This window comes from Salmo salar, chromosome ssa23 (genome assembly GCF_905237065.1).
Source record: "Salmo salar chromosome ssa23, Ssal_v3.1, whole genome shotgun sequence".
NCBI lineage: Eukaryota > Metazoa > Chordata > Actinopteri > Salmoniformes > Salmonidae > Salmo > Salmo salar.
Window position 1 is genome coordinate 19,825,299 of NC_059464.1, and position 16,443 is coordinate 19,841,741.

At 42.1% G+C, this 16,443-nt stretch overlaps 1 protein-coding gene across 2 annotated transcripts in view; it reads left to right on the forward strand.

Annotated features, from left to right (window-relative positions):
• Window positions 1-16,443, forward strand: part of LOC106584141 (carboxyl-terminal PDZ ligand of neuronal nitric oxide synthase protein) — a 241,671-nt gene that overhangs the window by 192,238 nt on the left and 32,990 nt on the right. For both annotated transcript variants that reach the window (XM_014169058.2, XM_014169057.2), the window contains exon 8: window positions 13,011-13,172. In XM_014169058.2, the coding sequence (XP_014024533.1) occupies window positions 13,011-13,172 (162 nt within the window). The remainder of the gene's footprint in view (window positions 1-13,010; window positions 13,173-16,443) is intronic.

Here is a 16,443-nt window from a genome sequence, read left to right on the forward strand (position 1 = left end):
TGTGTGTGTTCTATATGATCCAGGTGTATCCGCTCTCCTACAGATTCAATTGTGAGAGACCATCTCTCCTGTCACAGTATAAAGGCAGTATTGATGCTATAAGGTCACACTCATTAGTTTTGTTTAGCCAGGGAAGAACAGGACTGAAACTGAAATGATTTTCAGCTGGGATACAGTTGTGTGTCTGGGTAGGGTTGTTTTGATGGAGTGCGCACACACACACACACACACACACACACACACACACACACACACACACACACACACACACACACACACACACACACACACACACACACACAAACACAACTGTAACACAGTGTACGACATTCTAAATTGTCAGAAAATCCCAAAATTGTGTTTCAAAGGCCCGCCATTAAAGCTAGTTGAGGACGATGTGGAGAATGGAGGATGCTTTATGGACGAACCGGTCCATGGGGGACAGGAGTGTATTACCGGTTGGACACATCAATCCTAGACAATAGTGCAGATCTACTATCGGCTGCTTAGGTTATCATCATCACAAATTTTAAGCAAGCTACTTACAGTGCCTCTTAAAGACACGATTGACATCGGGAAAAGAGGGTGGGCTATCAGCTGATGTAAATCTGCTAGTTAGCTAGCTTGAGTTATTTTACTGATTGTGATTTACCTCTCGGTCTTTCTGCCTCTCTCTGCTGTGTATCAGCCAAACAGACCGAATATTGATGTTAATCAAATGTTATGCTGTGGCAGTACTGTTGATATTTATACCAGGTAGCTAGCTACACACACTCGACTGGTGACCACATCTCTCAAGCCATTCATGTTTAGAAACCGGGCGAGCGTACAGGGCAGATCAACAGGCGCAACCAACGGACGTGGTGTGTGGTAGCGACCTTGACAATGACTTGCAGGCAGTGGGTTCCGAACAACAATTACATTTTTGGGTTTTTAATTAAACCAACAACAAAAAATGGGGGGGATTATACCACCACCAAAAAGGGCACTTTGGAGGCTGCAAGGGAAAAGTGGCATGTCCCCTTCACAGGTAAAGCCCTATCTGTGCACGTGCCTGCCCATTCCTGTATCCAGTGGTCTCTTCCTGTCCTGGGCAGTTGCCAGGATATGGGAGGGAGTGACACTTCAGAGGTGCTTTGTAGTTGACTTCCTGGCCCTTTCCTCCGTGCACCAAAGTAGCTTGTAGTCCTAGTTCTTTGTATGGAGCTGACTTTGATCCACTATCACACACCACTGGCATCCCTCACCCAACCCCTAATCCACTCCTACCTAGTCCCACTCCACTACCCCCTAGCTCCTGCCACTCACACTCTGTTTCCCACACACACTCAAACACAGCTCTGAGTGTGCTATTGGTGCTGTGGGTGGATCCAGGTTGTCAGAAGAACAGCAGAGAGCAGCTAGTGTAATCACTGTTAAAGGATGAGAGAGCCAGCCTTCCTTCTCTATCTCAGGGGTCCATTGTTTCCTCTCTCTTTCTTCTCCTTCCTCCCTCCGTTGGGCTGTGGTGCTTGTGGATGTGGTGGCAGAGAGAACGATGGGCAGATTACTGCTGCTGCCAAGGACATTTGAGGGGACTGGGGGGAGTAAACACATGCACATACTGCCTTATACACACTGCCAGCTGCTGCTACAACACTAGCCCCAGACCCCTGATGGTCTCTCTCTCGGCCAAGACTGAAAGGCAGAGGGCCACAGCACTTAACGGCCCTCAGGGCACCCATAGCCAGGGAGGGAGACTTGGAACATGGAATTGGAACATGCAGTGTGCACTCTGAAGGGCAGGAGATGAGTGCACTTCAGTGTTTTCTGAAAGGAAGGAGTGGAAACTTGGAAGGGAACCTGTAGTATGCTTCAATTTGTACTGTGATGTGCACGACGGTCTCACATCAAATCATCTGATCTCCCCTTTGAAAGGGCAGAAGTTGCCTACAGATGCTGCAGAGAGGGTGGAAGGGAGCAGGGAGGGAGCGTGTAACATTGTGTAACATTGGTCATGGTTTTTCTTCTTCTTGACCATATAAGGAGTTGTAGTTGTAATTCTCCTCAGAACACAAACTCAGACCCCATGTTATTCTCCTCATTTGTTTACCTTAATTTGAATTTGTTTTTATTATTTTATGTTTCCACCCGAATTGGGGCCAGATTGCTGTAAACACATTTAGCATTCTCTGCAAAAGGACGGATGTTTTCTCTTTCTATTGAGTTAAACACACTTGGGAGGTGGTGGATCAAACAAAGTTTGGGAATCTATTCAGTAGGCCTGTTAGCGTGTTGTTGTTAGCTCGTAAGAACTGCTTGGAATCTATGTGTGAGCATGTACGTGCATGTCTGTCTGTTTCATGATGCCCGTGGGATATAGCACAGCCTCAGGCAAAATTATACTGGGTTTTATTCAGCAAATTGGTCTCTTTGCGGTTCTCAGTGTGTGTGGTCCAGAGTGCTTTGACTGAATGTGTTGGTATTTCGCTAACCAACAGAGGCTGGAGGGCCCTTGTTCAAAAACCACAGGTTTAATGTATTTCTCCCCAAGACATAGACTAAGTCAAAACACCCTGAAACCACAAGTGTTTATGTCTATCTATGACAATCTACCCAGGAAAGAGATGGAAATATTTATATATGTAGTCTTAAATCAAATCAAACTTTATTTGTCACATGTGCCGAATACAACAAGTGTAGATCTTATTGTGAAATGCTTACTTACAAGCCCTTAACCAACAGTGCAGTTCAAGAAAACAGTAAAGAAAATATTTACCAAATAAACTAAAGTTAAAAATAATAAAAAATAACACAATAACGAGGCTATATACAGGGGGTACCGGTACCTAGTCAATGTGCGTGGGTACAGGTTAATCGAGGTCATTTGTACATTTTTACATTTACATTTAAGTCATTTAGCAGACGCTCTTATCCAGAGCGACTTACAAATTGGTGCATTCACCTTATGATATCCAGTGGAACAACCACTTTACAATAGTGCATCTAAATCTTTTAGGGGGGGGGGGGTAGAAAGATTACTATATCCTATCCCTGGTATTCCTTAAAGAGGTGGGGTTTCAGGTGTCTCCGGAAGGTGGTGATTGACTCCGCTGTCCTGGCGTCCTGAGGGAGCTTGTTCCACCATAGGGGTGCCAGAGCAGCGAACAGTTTTGACTGGGCTAAGCGGGAACTGTGCTTCCTCAGAGGTAGGGGGGCCAGCAGGCCAGAGGTGGATGAGCGCAGTGCCCTCGTTTGGATGTAGGGACTGATCAGAGCCTGAAGGTACGGAGGTGCCGTTCCCCTCACGGCTCCGTAGGCAAGCACCATGGTCTTGTAGCGGATGCATAGATAATAAACTGCGAGTAGCAGCGGTGTACAAAACAAATGGACAGGGAGGGGGTGTCAATGTAAATAGTCCGGTGGCCATTTGATTAATTGTTCAGCAGTCTTATGGCTTGGGGGTAGAAGCTGTTAAGGTGCCTTTTGGTCCTAGACTTGGCGTTCCGGTACCACTTGCCGTGCGGTAGCAAAGAAAACAGTCTGTGACTTGGGTGACTGGAGTCTCTGACAATTTTTGACACCGCCTATTATATACAGTAAGCATGGCCCCAGTGATGACTGGGCCATAAGCACTACCCTCTGTAGCGCCTTACGGTCAGATGCCATACCATGCAGTGATGCAACCGGTCAGGATGCTCTCGATGGTGCAGCTGTAGAACTTTTTGAGGCTCTGGGGACTCATACCAAATCTTTTCAGTCTCCTGAAGAGTAAAAGGTGTTGTCGTGCTCTCTTCACAACTGTCTTGGTGTGTTTGGACTATGATAGTTCATTGGTGATGTGGACACCAAGGTACTTGAAACTCTCGGCCCGCTTCACTACAGCCCCGTCGATGTTAATGGGGGCCTGTTCGGCCCTCCTTTTCCTGTAGTCTACGATCATCTCCTTTGTCTTGCTCACATTGAGGGAGAGGTTGTTGTCCTGTCACCACACTGCCAGGTCTCTGACCTCATCCCTATAGGCTGTCTCATCGTTGTTGGTGATTTGGCCTACCACTGTTGTGTCATCAGCAAACTTAATGTTGGTGTTGGAGTCGTATTTGGCCACGCAGTCGTGGGTGAACAGGGTGTACAGGAGGGGACTAAGTACACACCCCTGAGGGGCCCCAATGTTGAGAATCAGCATGGCAGACGTGTTGTTGCCTACCCTTACCACCTTGGGGCTGACCGTCAGGAAGTCCAGGATACAGTTGCAGAGGGAAGTGTTTAGTCCCAGTGTCCTTAGCTAAGTGATCAGCTTCGTGGGCACTATGGTGTTGAACGCTGAGCTGTAGTCAATGAACAGCATTCTCACATAGGTGTCCATTTTGTCCAGGTGGGAAAGGTAAGCGTGGAGTGCGACTGAGATTACGTCATCTGTGGATCTGTTGGGGCGGTATGCGAATTTGAGTGGGTCTAGAGTATCCGGGAGTGAAAGATTAGTGGAATCTGTGTGGGTAGCTGCACATGTAGGATGACTGACAGTGAAGGTGAACAGGCGATCACAGGTCAGGTGACAGAGGAATGGATGAGACTGAGGCAGGAATTACTTTTACCATGAAGTGGTATATTTACTGGGTAGTCTGTGCTGCATAACAAAGGAAACAGAATAACATGTATCCAATCAAATTCATAATCACAAAGATCAAATCACAACAATCATTCATTATTAACATAATTAGGTAATTCAGCAATTCAGTTCAATAACAAGTCAATAGGAATCATCCTTGAGTCATTTAGACTCGTCACTATTCGTCATAATTGAGAGAAGAATAATACACATAATTAAATCAGTGATCGGTTGGTTATTCAATCTCTAATCCCCATCAGTTTAATATTAGAATTGATCAGTTCAGCAAACAATTAAGTTTCATATTTCACCCTTTCAAGTTTGTCTTCATATGTACATGTAATTTCATTACATATTAACCATATATTGATGGCATAATTGGCCTGTGATGATCTGTAGGGCCGTGATCATTAACCATTTACATTACACAGTAGGTTTGAAGCGTGCGCTCCGTGGTAATAACTATAAACAATAACTGATGGCAGATAGATCGTTCAGATGAAAGGTAACAGATTCGGTGGACTTACGTGAATTCATGAACGCACAGAATTTATGGATTAGACGGATTTATTAAGGAAGAGAAAGCGGCGAGATCGGGCGATGCCGATTTACTCCTTTTAATGAGTAGAGATCTGTCGGACATTTCCACCTGACCTAATTAAAGCGCCCCTGGCCCAGCTGAGCAAGTGGCCATGAATTAAAGGATTCTTCCACCAACTCCATGGGCCTTTTCTACAGGGAGGATGCTGTTGATGTGAGCCATGACCAGCCTTTCAAAGCACTTCATGGATACCTTCGCTTCCTTAGGCACGGGGACTGTGGTGGTTTGCTTGAAACATGTAAGTATTACAGGCTCGGTCAGGGAGAGGTTGAAAATGTCAGTGAAGACACTTGCCAGTTGGTCCGCGCATGCCTGGTAATCCGTCTGGCCCAGCGGCTTTGTGAATGTTGACCTGTTTAATGGTCTTGCTCACATCGGCTACCGAGAGCGTTATCACACTGTCATCCAGAACAGCTGGTGCTCTTGTGCATGTTGCTTGCCTCAAAGTGAGCATAAAAGGCATTTAGCTTGTCTGGTAGGCTCGCGTCACTGGGCAGCTCGCGTCTGGGTTTCCCTTTGTAGTCCGTAATAGTTTTCATGCCCTGCCACATCCGATGAGCGTCAGAGCTGGTGTAGTAGGATTCAATCTTAATCCTGTATTGACGCTTTGTTTGATAGTTTGTCTGAGAGCATAGCGGGATTTCTTATAAGCGTCCGGACTATTGTCGCACTTCTTGAAAGCGGCAGGTGTAGCCTTTAGCTCAATGCGGCTGTTGCCTGTAATGCCAAGATGCCAAAGCTGTCATCAAGGCAAAGGGTGGCTATTATTTGAAGAATACTACATGATTCCATATGTGTTATTTCATAATTTTGATGTCTTCACAATAATTCTGCAATGTAGAAAATAGCAAAAATAAAGAAAAACTCTTGAGTGAGTAGGTGTCCAAACTTTTGACTCCAAACTACTGTATGTAAAGACAACATTAAATTCAGAATAGTCTGATGGGTGACAATATTAGCTTATGTATTATCACTTGTGAATGATGCCCAGTTTATGCATTAAGGCAAGAAACAGTGTATACCTTTTTTTGTGACTTTTTCAAATCATATTCGCACACCTAATGTATCCTAGCCTATAGGTTTATGTGTTTTGATAAGGTTTGTATCACAATTAAAGTGGCCAAATAACTTCTGAAAATTAAGCACATTAATCCGCTTTATAGCCGGTGTACAGCCAAACTAGCATACATAGGCTGTGCGTGAGGTTCAAGTTTGGGGAAGATCATTTTCACCATAAAAATGCACCTTTATGATAAAGCGTTACATGCATAATCGCATTTGCCGTCACTTTTCGAGAACAGTGTTTCCCCACTAATTGATTGCATTTTGGAACATTGACTGTTATAGCCTACTGCTGTGTGTGCATTTTTGCGCTTATAATATGAAAAAAAATAGCCTAATAGTTTATCAACATTTTGAGCTAAACAATCAGCCTCATTGCTTTTAAAAGGTTTTTTAATACAAGTGGTTGTATTAATTTGGGATCTATCGCATCCCACAACTGTCCCAGAGTATGTTTGGAATATTTATTTATTGCACAGAAGGACAAGTTGACCAATTGAATAGGTCAACTTTTGTACTATGGGGATAGTTATCATGACACAAGGCGAGACCCAGATGCAGACACAGGAGGCAGATGGTTGGAGTCTTACAATGTTTATTAATCCAAAAGGAGTAGGCAAGAGAATGGTCGTGGACAGGCAAAAGGTTAAAACCAGATCAGAGTCCAGGAGGTACAGAGTGGCAGACATGCTCGTGGTCAAGGCAGGCAGAATGGTCAGGTAGGCGGGTACAAAGTCCAGAAACAGGCAAGGGTCAAAACCAGGACTAGAAAAAGGAACAAATCCAAAAAGCAGGAGAATAGGAAAAACCGCTGGTTGACTTGGAAACATACAAGACAAACTGGCACAGAGAGACAGGAAACACAGGGATAAATAAACACTGGGGAAAATAAGTGACACCTGGAGGGGGTGGAGACAATCACAGGGACAGGTGAAACAGATCAGGGCGTGACAATAGTAGATTGACATAGGCTAGTGCTTTTGCTGTTCGTTAGGCCTACTCATCTTGTTGGCTGCACCTCGGAATTCGATAAGAGGGAAGTGCACAGTTGCGTCCCCGATGTGTCTGTCTTCGTTCACCTACTTCTTAGCTGAAATGCCTGTGAAAAGGACCCGATCAAGTGACAGGCATTGACTACATCTGAGTGAGCTATGTCAGTGAGAGGTACTTCGGAGCACGGCAGCCAAGAGAAGGGAATTATAATGAGCTTATTATATTCAGCTCGAGGGCACAACAACCACTTTGGCCGCAAAAGGCATGGATTTTTTAGGGGGCATTGCGGCCACACAAGGGGGATGCAGCCTGGTGAGAACATTATCAAGTGCTTGTCAAATTGTGAATGAGAGAGTGATGAAGTGTGTGCAGCTTGCGACTTTTTTCAAATCATTAGAGTACCATCATGCAGCCTTAGAATGTAGTAACAATCAAAACATATAGTCCAATGTTTGTATCACAACTAAAGTTGCATAAATAGCTGTAATATAATTATATAGGACCAGTTTCTTTGTTCAACACAGAATAGCCGCATGTGCGCACTTCCTTTGAAATCATTTGGAGAAAATGTTCTTTCTATTTAATTAAGCTATGTTCAATTGTATTCTTTAAACTATAAAATAATTTTCAAAATTAAGCCATGGAATTCTAAGCAAATCTTGTCTGCTAAATGAACTAGTGTAGCCCACAACCATATGGCATAGCCATATCAGGGCCTAACAACTCAGAGTATGCTATTCTGTTCTTCTGAAATAGACTACATTTTCTTCATATCATATTTCTTTGGACCTGTCTGAAATAAAGAATGTATTTATTGTGATGGTGTAGGCTATATTAAATGGATTTATTAGACTTTTTAAAATGTAGATGTTCCAAAAGTCTGCAACAGTGGCTGTGGAAGCCAGGAGATGCTAAACATGTTAATGCTAATTAACGGTAAATTACCGTGAGACAGGCAGTTATTTGATAATCGCCAGCTGATAAAATGTCATAACCGCCACAGCCCTAGGTGTTACCTTCTATTGTAAACGTTCATGGTCAAAACATATACAGTTGAAGTCGGAAGTTTACATACACCTTAGCCAAATACATTTAAACTCAGTTTTTCACAATTCCTGATATTTAATCCTAGTAAAGAATTCCATGTCATAGGTCAGTTAGGATCACCACTTTATTTTAAGAATGTGAAATGTCAGAATAATAGATTTATTTCAGCTTTTATTTCTTTCATCACATTCCGAGCGGGTCAGAAGTTTACATACACTCAATTAGTATTTGGTAGCATTGTCTTTAAATTGTTTTACTTGGGTCAAAAGTTTCAGGTAGCCTTCCACAAGCTTCCCACAATAAGTTGGGTGAATTTTGGCCCATTCCTCCTGACAGAGATGGTGTAACTGAGTCAGGTTTGTAGGCCTGCTTGCTTGCACACACTTTCAGTTCTGCCCACAAATTTTCTATGGGATTGAGGTCAGGGCTTTGTGATGGCCACTCCAATACCTTGACATTGTTGTCCTTAAGCCATTTTGCCACAACTATGGAAGTATGCTTGGGGTCATTGTCCAATTGGAAGACCCATTTGCGACCAAGCTTTAACCTCCTGACTGATGTCTTGAGATATTGCTTCAATATATCCACATAATTTTCCATCCCCATGACGCCATCTATTTTGTGAAGTGCACCATTCCCTCCTGCAGCAAAGCACCCCCACAACATGATGCTGCCACCCCGTGCTTCACGGTTGGGATGGTGTTCCTCGGCTTGCAAGCCTCCTTTTTCCTCTAAACATAACGATGGTCATTATGGCCAAACAGTTCTATTTTTGTTTCATCAGACCAAAGGACATTTCTCCAAAAAGTATGATATTTGTCCCCATGTGCAGTTGCAAACCGTATTCTGGCTTTTTTATGGCAGTTTTGGAGCAGTGGCTTCTTCCTTGCTGAGCGGCCTTTCAGGTTATGTTGATATAGGACTCATTTTACTGTGGATATAGATACTTTTGTACCTGTTTCCTCCAGCATCTTCACAAGGTCCTTTGCTGTTGTTCTGAGATTGATTTGCACTTTTCGCACCAAAGTACATTCATCTCTGGGAGACAGAACGCATCTCCTTCCTGAGTGGTATGACGGCTGCATGGTCCCAATGTGTTTATACTTGCGTACTATTGTTTATACAGATGAACGTGGTACCTTCAGGTGTTTGGAATTTGCTCCCAAGGATGAACCAGACTTGTGGAGGTCTACAATTTTTTTCTGAGGTTTTGGCTGATTTCTTTCTATTTTTCCCATGATGTCAAGCAAAGAGGCACTGAGTTTGAAGGTAGGCCTTGAAATACATCCACAGGTACACCTCCAATTGACTCAAATTATGTCAATTAGCCTATCAAAATCTTCTGAAGCCATGACATAATTTTCTGGAATTTTCCAAGCTGTTTAATGGCACAGTCAACTTATGTAAACTTCTGACCCACTGGAATTGTGATACCGTTAATTATAAGTGAAATAATCAGTCTGTAAAAAAATTGTTGGAAAAATGAATTGTGTCATGCACAAAGTAGATGTCCTAACCGACTTGCCAAAACTATAGTTTGTTAACAAGACATTTGTGGAGTGGTTGAAAAACTAGATTTAATGACTACCTGACCAGCTAAGTGTACATAAACTTCCGACTTCAACTGTAGATTCAATCGTTGTAAAGATGGCAGAGGTCTGTCCATAATAAAGAGATGCTCTGCTTTTTTGACACCACACTCCAAAAAGCAAGTCCTGCAAGCTCTAGTTTTGTCTTATCTTGATTAATGTTCTGCAAAAAAAGACCTAGTTGTCCCAGAACAGAGTGGCAAGTCTTGCTCTTCATTGTAATCAGAGGGCCAATATAAATACTATGCATGCCAGTCACTCTTGCCTTAAAGATGAGGAGAGACTGACTGCATTACTTTTTTTATATAAGAACCATTGTGTTGAAAATTCAAAATTGTTTGTATGGAAATGTAGGCTATGTGTGCCATTTTTAAATGTATGTAGTTCTGTTCTTATCTATTAATGTTCTGTATTATGTAATGTTTTGTGTGGACCCCAGGAAGAGTAGCTGCTGCTTTCGCAACAGCTAATGGGGATCCTAAAAAAATACCAAATATCATGATGAGTAACAATGATTCTGCTTTCTCAAATATACAGGAAAACTCCACTGATTGTTTCTGAAAAAAGGAACGGAGTAAAGGTGCTATGTCTGACAAGAAAGGTCTTGAATAACCTCTACTGTGTTCTTGTTAGTGCAGCTTGTCAACTACCCATCGTACTGTATCTGTCCTGCAGACTCAGGGGAGCATGACTCGTCGCAAAGTTCTGCTTGACTGAAAGGGATAGATGTTCACCTTTATGGAACTCCCTCTTATCCACTTGCTGTGGATAAAAATCACTTGCTGTGGATATCTGTGAGCCAACAGCTCACAGATACAGTGCGGGTAGGCTAGTCTACATCGATTATGTCATCAGAATAAGAACCTTGATATTTATTGGAAAGGAGCATCAAGCTCATCACTGTACACTTTCACCACCCTGTGAAGTTCATCATAAATGATTTTATCTATAGCCTAATAAACCGCATGCTTTCCCAAGTCATAGTGGGAGGACCACACACCATATCATCTTGTGACTCCAAGTTTACTTCGATATGATGGTTATTATATCAATATTTCAGCATAAAGGCGTTTCCACCACCATTTCACGCATGAGTAATTTTACAGACACAAAAAGAACCCACCATGTCGAATGAACAAATTCTTTGTCAGCATTTAGAAAAATGTACCGAAACTTCCTGTTTCCATCACAGCTGTCATGATTTTTTTTATACGGTATGACTTTACTCGGATAAAAACTATGGATGGAAATGTGGGTTGTGTCATGAAACAGCACTTTGGAAACATCCAACAACATATGATTTTATTTCTGAAGCAGTTTTCTCTCCAATTGGCCTGAGCAAGGATGTGCTAATACGTCCATCAAAATGTAATCTCTCTCTCGCTCGCTGTATTCTTCAGTAAAAGCATATTCTATGCAATTATCTCTGTCTGACACACACACATACACAAATGCAACTCTTTCTCTCTACAACAGATTGATTTTGCTATTCAAGGAAAAACAATATAGTCCTCCAGGCCTTTGACAGATACAAGCTGCTATTGTTCTTCTTTTTAAATTAATTATTGTGTGAATACTATTCCAGTAGTGACATATTTGGTTGTCTGTCTGACATGTAGATGCATGAGCAAGCATGGCTTTTATTTTTCTCTTAGGGCCTGTTCAGCAATGGCTCTGTTTTACCTTAAGCTCTGCTTATCACCAGGGGAACTGTTAGTCTGGCTAACACTGGTTGGCTCTCCTCTGTGTCTTTCTTACTCAATCACCCACACGCACAGCCACACTCAGCTCCCGAGCACCGGCCCTTTCCTTCACAACGGTTGGATTTTCAAATTGAGAAAACCAATCAAACCCATTGCACCATTTCTAAGCAAATATTGCATTAACAAACAGCCTCCTTTTCAGACCAGTGTGGTCAACACTCTCCCTGCGCTGTCAGTCACATGGGTAGCTTCAGCCAGGCTAGGAAAATGTACACTCACACTGCCAAAGAACACATTGAATATGAACATATATAAATATGTCTCTCTGACTTTCTTTCTATTTATCGACAGTGCCTTCAGGAAGTATTCATACCACTTGACTTATTCCACATTATTCCATCTGGACAATATTTGCCCATTATTCTTTTCAAAATTCTTTAAGCTCTGTCAAATTGTTTGTTGATCATTACTAGACAACCATTTTCATGTATTGTCATAGATTTTCAAGCAGATTTAAGTCAAAGCTGTAACTCGGCCACTCAGGAACATTCACTGTATTCTTGGAAAGCAACTGCAGTGTGTTTTGGGATATTGTCCTGCTGAAAAGGGAATTAATCTCCCAGTGTCTGGTGGAAAGCAGACTGAACCAAGTTTTCTTCTTTTGCTGGATATTATGGACTAATTATAATGCTGTTGATCCATCCTCAGTTTTCTCCTATCACACTTGGTGACTCTGTAAAGTCACCATTGGCCTCATGGTGAAATCCTTGAGTGGTTTCCTTTCTCTCCGGCAACTGAGTTAGGAAGGACGCCTGTATCTTTGTAGTGACTGGGTGTATTGATACACCATCCAAAGTGTAATTAATAACTTCACCATGCTCAAAGGGATATTCAATGTCTGCTACCAATAGGTGCCCATATTTGCGAGGCATTGGAAAACCTCGCTGTTCTTTGTGGTTGAATCTGTGATTGAAATGCACTGCTCGACTGAGGGACCTTACAGATAATTGTATGTGTGGGATACAGAGATGAGGTAGTCATAAAAAAATCATGTTAAACACTATTATTGCACACAGAGTCCATGCAACCTATGTGACTTGTTAAGCAAATGTTTACTCCTGAACTTATTTAGGCCATAACAAAGGGGTTGAATACCTATTGACTCAAGATTAAAGCTTTTCGTTTGTAATTAAGTTGAAAAACATAATTCCACTTTGACATTATAGGGTATTGTGTGTAGGCCAGTGACAAAAAGTCAAACATTTTAAATTTAGCCTGTAACAAAATGTGGAAAAAGTGTGGAAATACTTTCTGAAGGCCCTCTATCTCCATCCCCTCCTTACCTCTTCCATCCTCTCTCTCCTTGTATTGATGGCTCCCTCTCTCAATCCATCAATTCATCATTAACCTTCTCTCCTCCATGGCAGGTTCCAGAGGAGGCCTCTCTGTTGCTGGCGTCCCCCAGGATGCTGCTGCCGTCGTCGGGTACTCTGCTCAACAGTGCTCCCCTGTCAGTCCACCACCAGATTCAGCTGCTACAGCAACAATTACAGCAACAACAGCAACAGACATATGTAGCTGTGGCACAGGTAGGACTGAGACACACGTTTGTGTAGGTTAACAGATGGTGTTGTTTGAACTACAGTGAGCTGGTCGTTGTTCCCTCCTAGCTACTATCTTGTTTGTCTGCAAGCTCTTCACTTTGCTAATATTAACCTTTATGAATCATATGTGTGACATACCTGTGACTTTAACACCAGCTCTCCCACACACATACATACAAAATAATATACAAAATACCAATTACTCACCACTAACCCAGCTCAGCAGGAGGATTATTTACATAATTATTGACAAAACATGATTAATACACCATGCGGAAAAACATTTTAGAAAGTCCATTTGTAGATTCTCTACAGACTATCAGTAACACTTCAACTATCTACTAAACCTAACCTTAAACTTAACCCTAACCTTAACCCTTACCCTAAAATTAACCCTTACCCTAAACCTTGTCCTAACCCTAACATTATTAACCCTTAGTCTAAACTTAACCCTAGCAAACAGTTGCTTATCAACAGATACAGTAGTATGAACAGCTCTACAGCATCTACATATGGACTATCCGGACTATCCAGATAAAGTCTGACCCACCGTGCCTATTGAATTACTGTCATCTTTAGAGTGCTGCACTGTTAATACAAGAGAGTAGAATGGTTTCAGTTGTGTTATTATCAGAATTTGTGGACAAATTTGATGACCTGAGACTCGACTTGATAGAAAATAACTTGAGACTTGAGTTGGACTTGAGACTGATGACTTGAAATTATCTGGCCAGGTTTGCAATGTTTTGCCACTCATTTTGTGGAACAGTCTACGTGGATTACTCCACACGCAGCCAAAGACAGTAGCCGGAGCATTGCCCTTGTAACATAAAAAAACTGCAACAAATTGGCTAGTGAAATCGGCAGTCTAATTGAACCAGCAAACTGTCAATCAACACAGGTCTGGTGAACTAGCGAACATATTGCTGATTTGCTGTACAGTTATAGGGTTGAGTTTAGTGCAAACGTCAAATTGTAGGGAGAGAGGATTGCTGTAATAAATAAATATGCAGCTCCAAAAATTGTTTGGTGATCAAGAATATTCATTGTTTACTTCGCTCTCCAAACTTATGCCAGTGGAGAGTGCTTTTTTTCTCTTGTTGAAATGTTTGCTGCTGCTTTCACATGTTTAAAAGCATAGGCCCTATGTGGTAAATCTATATTACATTTTTATTTTATTTTAGCCTTTATTTAACTAGGTAAGTCAGTTAAGAACAAATTCTTATTTACAATGACGGCCTACACCGGCCAAACCCAGACAACGCTAGGCCAATTGTGCGCCGCCCTATTGGACTCCCAATCACGTCTGGATGTGATACAGCCTGGATTTGAAGCAGGTACTATAGTGATGCCTCTTGCACTGAGATGTAGTGCCCTAGACCGCTGCGCCACTTGGGAGCCCCAACATATAATAATACAATAATTGCTAGCATTTCATCATTCCACCCTTGTAACGTTTTTTGCAACATATAGACATTTCTGCTTAATGTTTGATAAGCCTACGATAAATTTTAATTTAGCCAACCATTTCTTACACTGCTCTGAGTGGGCACAATGTTTATAGTGCACATGAACATTCACAAGACTCATGAGGTAGAAGTTCTGTTTATTTAATTAAATGTATGGTTTCCTTTGTTCATATTATGTTGGAATTCTGTGTGTCTGTGTCCTAAGTCTTTGTCATTTCTGTTGTGAGTAATAGGAGCGCGCGCACCTCAGTGTGCATAGAAATAGGCTACGTGGCCTTCGCTCCACGCTTTGGAGTCAGAACGTTGAATAAGAGAAAAGGATTTTTCCATGTAAGCATGTTGTTGAAATATCATTACATCTGGTTAAGACAAATGTACCAATGTAACAATGCATGTGGAAATTGCCTTTTGCATTATAGAACCAGTTTATTGGTTGTAATTGCCAATAGGGTAATTGTATGGTCCTGGGGGCCAAGTGCTTATATTATGTACAATAGGTGTACCTGTTTGAGCTCCTGTTAGACAGATTCCATGTGGTTTCTCAAGGGGAGGCTGTACAGTCTTACCCTCTCCCTGTGTCTGTTCAGATAGGACAGGTTAAGCCAGTTACAGAGGCTAAATCTTTCGGAATATTGCCCGTGTGTATTTGGTAAACCTACTTGTATATTTTGTATGATATGGCGCTTTCACCATTGGATCACCAAGACCTGTAAATAAATCTACACTTTCAGCACGTCAACCTGCCTTGCCTTCTGCTGATTTCATGCCCTTATGACTGCTGTGCAACCCCTAGTAGCCTCAATAAATATACAAAGGTTTTTAGTTCAACAAGTCGTTGCATGTATAGATTTGTTTTTTTACTTGACTTGAGACTTGACTTGAAAACTTGTGACTCAACTTGCTCTTAGAATGCACGACTTTGACTTGATTCAAGTCTTGACCCGTTCTACTTGGGACTCGGCTTGAGACTCAGACCTTGTGACATGAGACTTGCTTGTGGCTCGAATAATAGTCACTTGGTCACACCTCTGGTTACTATTGTATAAAGTCAGATTGGTTTTCAATGACCTAGTTAGGACACATATGTCATACGCTCCTCACACTAGCTGTGCGGAATCAACAAACACACACAAGCACACAGTCAACGAAGCGCCTGGAGACCAGTGGCAACAATTTCACAACTGTGCTCAACCTACTGTATTTACACACAACTCACACACACACACACACACACACACACACACACACACACACACACACACACACACACACACACACACACACACACACACACACACACTGTCAGAGCGTCAGCAACAAGCCTGACAGTCTCACACACGGACCTCGTAGAAGGTCGTAGAAAATCACTTTTGACACTTTATGTCTCACATACACAGTCTTATGTCACAGTCTACTTCATCTTAGGCCTTTGATGTTATGCGATGAGAGCTAATGGTGTAGTTTATTCATTTATCCAGCAGCGTGGTGGGAGATGGTTCCCTGGGGAAAGCCCTGCCTCTTCACATACAACTACAGACAGTGTTTTTGGCATTGAAAGAGATCTTTCCTTCTACAAATCCCAGGCATGGACATGGGAATTAGATACAGCAGGGGTTCAAACTGTAGAACCCAGTTCCTACATTTGAATATAAAAATGTATTTTATCAAACAAAACTATGCTACATTTTATCTCTGGGAACCTCAGGATGACACATCAGAGCAAGATTACTGAATGTAAGTACATTATTTACCTTCAGAGGTGAATGTATCAAACCAGTTGCCGTGAT